General features: G+C 53.5%; 1 protein-coding gene across 2 annotated transcripts in view; it reads right to left on the bottom strand.

Annotated features, from left to right (window-relative positions):
- Window positions 1-682: 682 nt before the first annotated feature.
- The window catches only part of ATXN10 (ataxin 10), a 166,791-nt gene continuing 154,614 nt past the window's right edge, over window positions 683-12,859 (bottom strand). For both annotated transcript variants that reach the window (XM_042993531.1, XM_042993532.1), the window contains exons 11-12: window positions 2,444-2,631; window positions 683-1,966 (exon numbers count right to left, since the gene is read on the bottom strand). In XM_042993531.1, the coding sequence (XP_042849465.1) occupies window positions 1,964-1,966; window positions 2,444-2,631 (191 nt within the window). In that variant the 3' untranslated portion in view covers window positions 683-1,963. The remainder of the gene's footprint in view (window positions 1,967-2,443; window positions 2,632-12,859) is intronic.

Below are 12,859 nucleotides of genomic sequence, written 5' to 3'. Positions count from 1 at the left end.
GAAGCAGTAACATGGTCGCCAAACTTGCTGTGGCCATTCTGTCCCTTTACAAATGTTGTAAGGCTGGCCTGCCTTCCTTTCTTCTTCTTCTAAATGACTGATTGAGGTGGTGATTTAATCCCCTGCAGCATGTAAAACGAGGCTCTCAGAATCACCAAGCCCTTGGGTAGAGGGCAGGGGAGCTGTTGGCTGTGCGGGAGGATTAACCGTCCAGGGCATCCAAGCAGCCACAATGCAGCCGTCAGCATGTTTTCACTATGCAAGCCCCACATTTCCTAGTTAGAAAACACACAGCCATTACCCCTTTCTGTGTTCCCACACAAGGCTCCCTTTTGTTTATTTGTGTTTGTTATTATATGGCTTATACCGCATGTTTGTTTGATTCCACTGGTGTGCATACATCCATTGAGAGAAGAAGAAAAAGAAGTGTCTATTGCAAACTTGTTAAAAGGGAAAAGGGACTCCCACTGTTTTTTTTTTTTTTTTTTTTTTTTCCTTTGGAGGGCCTCTATTTGAGAACAGGATGTTAACTCTTTGTGTCCCAGAAAAGAATGACTTCTTTGTGCATTTTAAATTTTGAAAGAAGGCTTCTTTACTGATGGAATGTCATAAATGAGAGAAAAAAACGTTACAGATTACCACAATTCTGGAAGTTGACGTTTCTTCAGAAATCGAGAGTACATTAACACGTGGGACAACTTTTATTTCATTCTGAACATGCTTAAGCTGTTTGTACAGAGCAATTTACGTATGGCTACAAAAAAACTTAGAAGCACTTTATTCTAGAACAATCGGTATTTCTGTAAAACTTCTGGCTGGGTCTTCGTTGTTTTTATTTTGGAAGATTCAACAGGGGCTGTGCAAAATCTAGACAGTTTAGTAACATGGCTGTTCAAGAACGTTTTATGCATTCGTACGTGACCTCCCTCTGGAGCTCTCTGCTGGTTACATCAATGCTCTGGGCGGCCTCAAAGATTTCAGTGCTCGTTTAACCCAGCTCCACCTCTAACAGGAGTACGTGTATAGAGAGAAAAGGACAGAAATAGACAGATGTAGGTCAAGCTAACTCCTGGTCCCCAAAACTACTTTTGCAACTCCAGAAAGTGGAGCCGTGGCTGAAACGTGGAGTGGCTTTAGGAGACAGTGCCTTTGAAACTGAATGAGACGTGGACGTCCTTTAATCCTGTGGTCCTAGGCACAGAGTGCCCTTCACGGAGGAGGCATGAAAGTGGGTAAGAGGCAGGCATGCGCCTGTGAGAACAATGGGTCTGGAGGTCTAGTTCCCCGGGGGATTTGGAAAGAGAAGAGTTAATGGCCCTCACGTTCTCCCCACTCACTCCCTGTATCGTCCCCACAACGTTCCAAAGGGCTGGGCTCAGTGACAGCACAGCCCAGTCCCTAAAATGAAGAGGGAGCTTCTCTATTCTTCAGCATCTCTCGAATTAATTAGCTGGAAATGAGTCTTGTCAATGTTTTGGAAAGGCAGAAAGGGTGAAAAGAGATTGCTAGAATTAATCACAGTGAGAAACCTACTTCAACTGCCTGCCAGAGTTCAGAAAACCCAACGAGCAGAGAAGAAAAGTAATCAGGCCGACCCGCCATCTGAAGGAACAAATGGAATCCGAGCAAATGCCCCAGTCTTTGCCGAATAAGGGATACGCCCTCCAGGAAAAGAATTTATTATCTGCCGCCACAGTAAGTACAATATATGACTTAAATGCACACTGTATCCATGGGGACAAAGGAAACCGAACGGTTACGTTTCTAAAGCAAAGAAACCACAAAATACTCAAGTTACTTTCACTTTCGAGCTCATACACATCTAACTCTATTACCTAAGATTCACGGATGCCTGAATTTGTACTTAACAAATCTTCAAACACTTGCAATGTTATATGCTGCGGAAGATGGAAAGTCCGGGAAACAGATTCCCAAAATTCAGATGCTTCAATGGAGAGTTTGTTCACTAAGAGAAAAAAAAGAAAACAAAATTGCAGATATAACGGATCTGTTTCTAAGAATCACCCAAGGGAAAACACACGCGCACATGCACACGCGCACACGCACGCACACACGCAGGCACGCACACAGCTGAGGGAGGGACCTGAAACAACCCATTCCACAAGACGAAGGGGGCTTACCTGCATCGGCTGCCTCGCCAGGAAAACCCGATTGCTGTCAGAAACTTTTAGACCGCACAGAAATTTTGACGTGCTTTTTGTATGTCTCCCCCCAGACGAGTCGGAACTTCTCATTTTTAAGAAAATGGCAGCTTAAAGCTCGACCAAAATGTTATTTGCGATTAAACCGAGGGCTTTCTTGGCCACCTGAGAAGGCAACACGCTCCCACCCGGGTTCTCGGGAAGAAGCTCTGCCCGTGGGCAAGGGAACAGGGGGTGGGGGCTGCTGTGCACAAACCGGCTGCTCCCCCCGGCATACTCACCAGCGGAGGTGTGCCACTGGTGGATTTCAGAATCAGCCTGTCACCCCTCTTTTCAACTTCCAAACCCATCTTTTTGAGCAGGGAGGCGTCGGCCAGCCCCTGCCGCTCCATCTTTGCGATCAAGTCCTGGTTCTGACTGTTGTCTTCCGTAAGGTTTCGGATGGCATACACCACCCACTGGGTCAGGACTGGAAGTGGGGTGAAGGAATCTACCAACACACTTTCCCGGTTCAGGAGTCGCACGCGAGCACTACCGGAAAGGAGGGGGACGAACCCGGCACTGGCGAACGAGCTCCTCCCGACCATGTGTCATGAGCACCCAGAGGGGGAAATGATCGAACAGACGTGACACAGGAATCATACAGGTATGTCCCACGTGCGTGTGCATGTGTGTGATATCCAACAACGGGCACACGGACGTACTTACTTAACGAAGACCCGTTGAATGAACGAGCAAGGAAGCAAAAGCTGGGAGCAGCCACGTCTGAGGTCTATGATCTCTCTCTCTCTCTCTCTCTCTCTCTCTCTCTCTCTCTCTCTCACACACACACACACACACACACACACACACACACACACGTTGGGTAATGTTATGGAGCCACCAGGGAAAGAATAAGAACACTACAGCATTAGTCACAAAGATGCCAAGTTAGAGGCAGGCGAGAGGACTCATCTTGTTTAGAGCAAGCTCAGTTATAAATACGAATTGTTCCCTAGGAGTCACCATGGAATTTCCCTCATTCCGCCGCATTTGCAAGATGAAGCCAGAAGGCCTTTGAAGGATTTGCTGTATTTAGTTTGAATACTTGTGCTCTCAAGAAAGCATCTCATCCCCTCGGCCTTGCCGGGCCCCGGCCCTAATTTTGCGTGTCCTGCACAGCAGCCTTCACAGCAGACAGTAGAGAGCCCGTGAAGACGACAGAATCGCTGCATTTACTGAGGTCTTTTAGTGACCAAGAGCTGTGAAAATCTCAGGGAAGCGTTAAGTTGCTGCTGCATGTTGTTCTACAAGAAAACTATAGAAGTTGCCTCGGGTACCAACCAGCATTCGGCGCTGGGTCCAGGGATGCAGCAGACGTGTCGAATACGGCGGGCCTGGCACCTTCTGCGGTTCCGGAGGGAACATCAAACACCTGGGGTGGGGCAGATGCTTTCTCCAATGAAGAAAGGCCTCCCTGCCCACCATCGGATGGAAGCTGGCAAGAAAAACAAACCCTTTCCCCGATCGCCAGATGTTTCCTGTGCAGGCATTTCTGGTGTCAGAATGGGGGCATCTGTGCCCCCAAATTGTATCAGGCTCTCCAGTCTGAAGGGTCAACACTTCTGACCCTGTCCCAGCTCCCAGCATAGTGGTGAGGCCGGTGCTCAGACATTTCTAGCTCCCTCAACTGGACACAGGAAGCCACAGAGAAAGGCTTCAATATGTATAAAGGCTCTTTCTTGTAGTGTTTGGGAAAGAAAGTGAATCAAACGGTTTCCCTAGTTCGATAAGCTAAAGTAGGGGCATCAGGGTGGCTCAGTCGGGTAAACGTCCGACTTCAGCTCAAGTCATGACCTCACGGTTCCGGGGTTTGAGCCCCGCATTGGGCTCTGTGCTGACAGCTCAGAGCCCGGAGCCTGCTTCGGATTCTGTGTCTCCTTCTCTTTCTCTCTGCCCCTCCCCTGCTTGTGCTCTGCTCTGTCTCTCTCTCAAAAATAAACATTAAAAAAAAAAAAAAGCTCAAAGCAAAATGGTAAAAAATAGGCTTGTCCACCAAAGTCAGACAAACCGAGGCATGCAAAACGTGGCAGTTTTATGTTCAGGACGTGTCTTCTTGGGGTTAAAGGGTTGCTCCGTCCCCGTCCCTCTGACACACCCACGCTGGCTCGCAATCCTGACAAGGTCTCGGAGTTCCTCATGGCCTCTGCGCTCCCCTGCTCACAGACAGTCCACACCGGCCCACCTCTCCCGGAGGCGGCCTCGGGCAGTGCCGAGGCTGAGCAGACGTCTGCTCGCCTCTGGAGGTTTATCATCAAAACCACTTGGGAGTATAAATGACTAACCTGTTCCAGACGGCACAGAACAGGAATTGTGGACACCCGGCTGATGCTGATCCTACAATTAGTTGTCCCCCTTTGGTGGGAGAATGCCCTTTTGCCACTTATCGGGCATCCTTCGATGACAAAGCCCAGGCCCTTTACAGGGCTGTATTTCCTTTCTGGAGATCGAGTCCGTACAAACATCCAGATGCATAAAGGCCTAAATTAGAATTTCCGCCCCTTTTCCACAATCACCGAACCCCCCCCGCCCCACCCTCTGCGCCAGTATGAAGAATAAAAATGAGAATCCTGGGTGACAAAACTTCTGATGCGTTAGTGAATTTCTGAACAATGAATTGTTTGCCGCAAGTACTTTCTCATCCAGAATGACCTCATTCTACAAACTCCTCACTTTTTGTACCAAACCGGGGTGGGGGAGGGGGGGCGGGCAGTGATCAAGAGATCGGATTGAAGGAGCAAGCAACAGAAGGGTAAATTCAGGCAGGAAAATAAATACAGACGCTTGAAGAATTTTGGTTCGTGTGTGTACGTCCTGAGCGCTAAGTGACGGGAGCGGAGTACTTCTTTCGAAGGCTTCCTGTTAGTTAATTCACTGCAACAGAACTGAACGCGGGAAAACTGAAGTCTCACTGAGAGCTCCTCGAGACGGGGGCGGGAGGTGGGGCGCTGGCTCGGCAGTGAGGGATCCCACGCAGCCCGGACGCTGCCAGATGAAAGGCGGAGCGTCTCTGCAGCGAAGAACCATCGTCCAGAGCTTCAGGGATCAAAGTGCGTGTGACGGGGAAACGCCACCCCCCCCCCCCCCCCCCCCGTGGTCGCTGCGCACCCTTCGTGCCGGGCGCCCTTCGCCACCCGGGCTGCCTCTGAGCGCCGGGAGTCAGGCGCGCCCACCGCGTGTCTCCGACGGCTCCTCCAGGCGCACCGCGCTCACCTGACCGTGACGTTCGAGGGCAGGAGCCGCACCAGATTCGCGTCTGTGCCTCCAGGCTGGCTCCAGACACAAAGTGAGTTGCGGACTTTGGAAGCCACGGCTGTCTGTTTCTACCTGTCCACCCAGACGCCCTGCGAGCTCCTCGGGGGCAGGTGTGACCCGCCTCTGTTCCAAGCACAGTGTCGGGAGATGTCCGTGGGACCTCCGAACGAGGAGTGCTAGCTCCCACTCGCCACGTGGGTGGGGCCGCGGCGGCACGGCAGTGACCCACACAGGCTGTGCTTTTCCTTCGGGTTCCTGGTGTGGTTTGCTGACTCAGGGCGTCGCACGGCCGAAAGATCAGATGAAAGAAAACCACTACAAACGCAACCCAGGCGAGGAAGCTGCGTGCGTGGTGTCGATACAGGGTATGGGACAAGAGACACCGGGAGGATTCCCACGTGGGCAGATGAGAGGGCAGATCTCAATCACGTGCATCGTGGCGAGGCAACCAACGCGCCTTGTGGAAGCGGTGCCACGGCAGCTTAGTGGCACTTCACCCTGGAAGCGCTGGGAAACGAAAAACCCGCGCGCCCCCCACTCTGCACGTAGCAAAAGGGCAGCCCAGAGGAGAAGGAGAGGGGTGAAGATTCCCGGCGGTCAGACCGGGCAGGGGCGCTGCTCCCGGCTGGGCCAGCACGACTCCGGGAGCACAACGCAGCCGCTGTGAACTTCTCGAGGGACAGATTCGCGGCACAGCCACGCGGCGGACAACCTAACATAAGAAGCAGTAAAGCCCAAAGCAGAAAAGGCACGTCTGTCTTTTTCTGCACCTGGTGTTCAGGAGGCAAGAAGATGTGCGTAGACGGAGTGGGGGGTCGGGAGAGGCAGGGCCACACGCTGGAGTCCGCTCCTTTGCACACCTTGAAGGTCGGAAATAACCGAACAGCAACCCCCCCCCCCCACCCGCCGACTTTTCACATGAATGTATGTTTCCCATTCTCGTCAATGTGAAGTCGTATTTCCTCCTGAAGGAGGATTTCGTGAAGTTCGAACGCGGTGCCCTGAGCAAACAGGAAAGGCCTGCCCTGCTTCTCCACCCTCGGTGAGCACCCACACTCGGGGTCTGTGTTGTCCCATCTATAAATTAAATGCCACACAGACATGCTCTCCTTTGTCCCTATTTCCAGGGAGAACGCTTTAGCACTACTGTCCAGGGACTCTGACTTAATCATAATTAAAAAACCAAATTTAGCGGTCGTTTCTTTCACAAAATTTGAGTTGAAAAGAGAAAACACCGAAACAAGCCCTTACAAGCGGCGTCTCACGCACACGAGCCTGGCTCATGAATATGCATGGCCCTCCTCGTTAGCGGCTGTGAAAGCCCGGAGCCCTGGGCAGCCTGCGCAGCCCTAGACAGCCCGAAGGGTCGCTAGGGAGATTAAAGGGAGTCCCAGTTAATATTCACATTGCCCTCTTGTTCCCTCTCTAAAGAGACAGACAGAGAGAAAGAGCGGGGGGAGAAAATTAAACATCTTCTAAAGTCTAATCCAACCAACACGTGAAGTGCTTTATTGTGCGCCCGGCTTTAGAGAGACAGCTTCTAAAGTTTCCATAGCTACTGCAAATACAAGGCGTGAGCCTGTGCGCGACAAAACTGCCCTGAAAGAGCCTTGCAATCAGCACTCGAGTGAGGACTCCACAGGGCTGGCCGGCTCCTCAACAGGGCACTCTGGGGTCTGGACACAGGCACAAAGGGGACAGTGGCAGTGAGCACCCCAGAACTGCCGTGCTTGGGAAGGAGGCTCCTCTCGGGCCCAGAGCCGCAGCCCCGGGCTTCAGAGAGACCCAGCTCAACACCGAACCCTGCGGCCTTGGACAAGTCGGGTGGTGAGGTGTTAGTGAGGCACAAAAGTGTAGGCCCGGAGACAGTGCGATCTAGAAAATCTCCCAACACGGATGTGACGAACCAGCAGACTGACGTGCCATATTCACTTTAAAGTCAGAGAATTAAAACACCGCAGTTGGAAGTGTCCGATGAGAAAGGTTCCATCTAAGAAGGGCAACACCCGTTCAGTTCTCAGAATCAGACACCTGTGTACCCAAACGCAGGGCCCGGGAGGACAGGGGCTCCGTTCTGGTCACCGCTCCAGCTCTGTGGCTGGAAGGATGCTGAGAACAGTGGTCAGCAAATTAGGGCCTGTGTTTTTGTACGGATGCAAGTTGACAATAGTTTTTATATTTTTAAATCATTGGGGGAGAAAAATCAAAAGCTACTACTAACTGGTGACACATGGAAATTATTTGAAGCTCAAATTTCAGTACCCATAACCAATGAAGTTCTACTGGCACTTTATTCATGCCCATTCACTGACCTACTGACTATGGCTGCTTTCATGTTCCAACGGCTGAGCTGTGGAGGTGTGGTAGAGACCGTCTGGCTAGCAAAGCCAAAAATATTTACTAAATTTAAACCTTTACAGAAAAGGTTTGCCTACCTCTGGCCTAGAACACGGAAGGCACCAATAAATATTTGTTGAGTGAATAAATGAGCTTTTTAAAGTCCTGGCATTGAAAGACTTAGATTAGTAGGGCGCCTGGGTGGCTCAGTCAGTTAAGCGGCTGACTTCGGCTCAGGTCACGATCTCACGGTTCGTGGGTTCGAGCCCCATGTCGGGCTCTGTGCTGACAGCTCGGAGCCTGGAGCCCACTTCGGATTCTGTGTCTCCCTCTCTCTCTGCCCCTCCCCCTCTCACACTCTTGGTGTGTGTGTCTCTCTCTCTCAAAAATAAACAAATGTAAAAAAAAAAATAAAAACTCACAATATCTAAATCAAAACAATTTAGCTTATGTTAAAAGATTTTGATAATGTGTGTATACATACTATCTATGTAATATCTATGATATTTTACATGTTATGAACCTGTACGTGCACAGCATACATCTATATTTAACATCATAACATACACAATATGTATATAACAAATGTAGGTACTATATACATAGGATCTACATTTAATTTTTGCTTTCGGGATACATTTTGAAAAATTATTTTTAGACAACAAGCCCATTGATGGCATGGGATTTACGTACTGCCTAACAAAGTCAACTATTTAGCAGGGCACAGAGCATAAAAACCTTTTACAAAGTTGGTGTGAGAACAGGATGTTCGATATGAGGCGAACCTACTTGATCAGGTTTTCGGGTTTCACAAAAACCGTGTAATTACCTGCCACGTTATAAATTAAGGTTTTCGTAATACGAAGTTATGGTTCTGCTAAAGATCAGGATGCTTTCAAACGACTTCCGTATCTAAACTAGTATCTTCACAGAAGTGGTAAAACTGAAGAATTTTTCAGAGTGCAAAGAAGTAGCTCAGTTTAAAATGCTTCTGAAAACGCTTTCCCTTGCTAAAAGACAAAATACTTCTAAACATGCCGATTCTGTCAGGCAAAGGACGAGCAGGCATCGAAAGGGCGGCTTCTCTTCCCGCGGCAATGACTTCCTTCCGCCTTCCTGCTAGCCACACAAGTCAGAGAACCTGCCCGTGTCGGGGGGGGGTGCTCTGGGGGCCCCCGCTTCCCAGGTCCTCACCAACCTCAGCCCTGCTCTTCACGTACTGACTTTCTGAGGGGAAAAAAGTGGCGCCTCTCAAACTGCTGCCCCGGGATCCCTGGGCTCCCCGAGGCCTCTGCCGGAGGACGAGGACCTTGTCCAAACCACAGAGGACGTCCGAGTGGAGGTGGTGAAGGAGGAAGAGCTCACGATTCAGGGGTTTCTGGAGGGTGAGGGTGAGGGGCGCCCAGCCGCGGACAGACGAGGGCCGGCGGTCAGGACACACCTGGAAAACACGGCCACCGTTCCTTCCCTTCCCGGGGCAGCACATGCTTTTCCTGCACGGACTGACTCGACCTCCAAGGGCCAACATACTTCCCTTTCCTTCTGCCTTCCTCTACCATAATTACCTTCTGCTCTTAACTCTCATTATGTCATCCGGCTAACCCCACGCTCTTCTCCGTCAGGAAATTAAAGCAGAAGTTTCTGCGGTGCGGATTCCATCCGGGGTCTCCCCGCCTGGCGCTGGAAGCCAGAGTGTGCCCAATAACCGCCACAAACCGCCCATCTGGCTCCCTCCTCCTTCTCCAAATCGTCGGCCTATCTGGTATCTGATTTCCCTCCGCACTTCTGCATTTTAATAGGAGGGAACATCTGTGGTTCAGGCGCTCCAGCGCCGTGCGGATCCGAGCCGTTCGAGGCTCTGCCGCGTGTTGTGTCCCGGAGGCACTGACAAATGAACGCGTGCGTCCTCGCTCATTTACCAATTACTGGCTAATTGTGAATCCTGAGCGTGGTAACGGGAAGACTGACCCGGCTGGTGGGGGCGGGGGGACGGCTGCCAGATTGGTGGATCACAGGCCACAGTCTGGAGAATATGAAAGAATACTTGTGTTTAGCACGAGCTCCAAGAAGGGGCAGGAAGGCGTCATCCCGGAACCACCCCCTCTGCAGGCAGGGGCCGTTTCCTGGCCTCTGAATCCCCAGGGGACTAGGACGTCACAGGAAGAGCCACGAGGCCCAAGAACACAAACTGCCCAACTCTGACAGAGCTGCGTCAGACACTATTCCTGGCCCGAACCCCAATCAGCCCCTTCTAGGTGATTCTGGAACAAAGGGTGCATTCTCTGTCCTTGGTAGGCACGATTTACTTTCCGCAAGTGGAGCTTCTACAGGGGGGACCCGACACTGAGCACCTCGCGGGCCTCTGCTCCTCTCTCCCCACCTCAGGTGGCTCCGCGTCCCCAGCACCGTCACACGCGTGCGGACGCGGTCTGTCTCTTGCCCCCCACCCCCCCCACACCAGCCGGGTTAGGAGCGCTTGGTCCTTGACAAATCCCACACGTATAAAGCCCAAGCCTCCAAGATGAGCAAAGTGACACCGGCCGAGTGACGGGAGGAGGAGGCCCCTGCCCTCTGTCACCACACCCGCTCCCCACACCAGAAGCTCCTGCGGCCGAGTGAGGGCTGCGTGGGTAGCTCACAGCCGCGGGGTTTTGGAGGTAAGGGGTCCGAGGGCACTGCGACCAATTTCGTACATGACACAGTCTGGAGTCACTTGACTCACCACTTGAAAGCGCAGTGTGGCACGGGGCGGTCAGAGCGTGGCGTCCACATCCCACGACAGGTCTCGGATCAGAAACGGCCACCACCACTTCTAACTGAAACCACACTAAAGGCTTCTGGGGCCGTGAAGTGGTTCCATGTGCGTCTGGGGCCGCACTCCAGTGTCACCTCCGAGACGCTGGGCGAGCCCCTGCGTGTCCCGTCTCGGCGGCGCCTGGCGCGTGGCAGGCACGCAGCACGCGCTCGGTAAGCGGCGCGGGAAGAACCCCCAGGGCCCATCACGCTGCGCGCCCCCCTCCCCGGGCCCCCCTCCCGCGCCCCTTCTCAGGCTGCGGTCACGGGGTGAACCGGACCCCTCCCACAGAACGGGTGATCACTTGCGTGCCGGGACCGCCGGCTTCGTCCCCGCAGCTGCTGGCGCGCGGAAGGAGAGACGCTTTCAGCGTCCGCGGGACGAATGCCCCCTGCCCGTCTTCTACCTACTTCGAAGCCCTTCCGGGGCAGGTGGGCCGTGAGTGAGAGGTTACTGAACACACGCGCGCGGGGGCCCAGCCCCACACGAAGTCAGCCCTCGCGTGCAGGGGAGCGTTCGTCGGGGAGATGCGCTCTGGACACGACAAACTCCTAAAGGCACCGTGCCGCCCTGGTGCCGCGATCCCCGCTCGGGGCCGCGGCCGGAGACCGCGTGGAGCCACCTGGGACGGCCCGGCCCCCGAGGACGGAGCAATCGTGAGCAGAAGCCCGTGGTCGCACAGCAGAGACCCCCCGGGGGCTCCAGGCCCCGTCTGCCAGGCAAGAGGACGTCCGTAAGGTACCGTGTGCCCTCTGGGATGAAGGAATCGTCGGGTGAGCAGCAGTGACCTTCTCCGCAGGGACTCCGCGGTAAGCAAGGCTTTGCGAGAGGAACCGATTCCAGCGCCTCTCACGGAACCAAGACCGTCAGCGCATCTGCACGAAACAGTAAGAGCAAGCGCAGTAAACGTGTCGGCAGCGGCTGTGACACGCCCAGGACACGTCGGGGCTGTTCCGGGACCCAGAGGAAGCATTCGGTCCTCAGGATGCACTCTGCAGCAGGTACGGCCACCCTCCTTTTACGGACGACGACACAAGACGCCGGGGCTCACGCTGGTCCGAGGTCACACACCCTCGGGCGGCTGAGCCAGGGTGGGAGGCGGGCTCGGCACCCACCCTCGCGACCACCGCGCCACCTACTTCCGAGCACTTGTCCGTGAGCGTGGCCGACGAGGAGGGAAGTGGGGGCGGCGGGGGGGGAAGGAGGCGGACAGAGCGGTTCTTCCTGTGGCTCAGTCTAACCGCAAGCCTCCTACCTCTGCCTCCAAGTCAGTTAAAGGGATGGTGGGTCTGCTGACACTTGAAGTGAGGTCCCTTTCTCTTCAAAGCAATCCCGAAGGACAGAATAAGCTTGCAGAGATTAGAGTGACTACCTCTGCAAAGCACCCCTGGAACTAGCTAACGGACAGTTCGAGGAGCGCCAGCGGCTTGGTCGGTTGCGTGTCTGACTCTTGGTTTCGGCTCAGGTCGTGACCTCACAGTTCGTGAGATCGAGCCCCACGTTGGGCTCTGTGCTGACACGGTGGAGCCTGTGCGGGATTCTCTCTCTCTCTCTCTCTGCCCCTCCCCTGCACACATGCACGCTCAGTCTCTCTCCCCAAATAAAGAAATAAACATCAAGAAAAAACAGTTCAAAATGAAATTAGTATTTGGAGTAGAAAAAGTGAGTAGTCTCATCTAAATCACAGAAGATGAGCGTCAGTCTAGCGCTAACGAAGTCCGAAGTTTACACAGCACAGCTAAGGGTCAGAAATACTTCTAAGAGAGCAAGGCTTCTGTTTCAATGACAAACAAACAGTGTGGGGGTTCTGGCAGATTTCAGACTAGACGAGACGCAGCAGGTGCCCCAGAGGGTGTGTTCACAAACCGCACGTGCCGGGGGCCTGAACACGTTACCACTGTCACTGGTCACCCGGGACGGTCCGCTCCACGGGTCACCGTGCTGGCTTGTCTCCCCCCACCCCCCCCGACCCCCCCAGCTCCCAGAAAGTCGGCAGTCAACAGGGGTGGGCCCGCAGACGCGTCCGTTTCCCGCCCACACTCCTCCGCCCCGAAGCGAGCCCGTGAGCGGTGGTGTTTCTCATCCTGTGCTGTCGGCTTCCACTTCTCTCAGTAGCACGGGAACGAAGGACAGAGCACAGACCCGGGAGCCCACTCATCCTGGTTACGCGAGGAGCTCGGCCGTGTCCGTTTTGAAGGAAGACCACTCGGCAGAAATTTATCACGTGCAACTGCCTTCCACGTTAACTGGAAATAAATACCACGGGCCCGCT

Source organism: Panthera tigris, chromosome B4, assembly GCF_018350195.1.
Source record: "Panthera tigris isolate Pti1 chromosome B4, P.tigris_Pti1_mat1.1, whole genome shotgun sequence".
Taxonomy (NCBI): Eukaryota; Metazoa; Chordata; class Mammalia; order Carnivora; family Felidae; genus Panthera; species Panthera tigris.
Note: the sequence above shows the minus strand (reverse complement) of the source record. Positions and strands in the feature narration are given on the sequence as shown.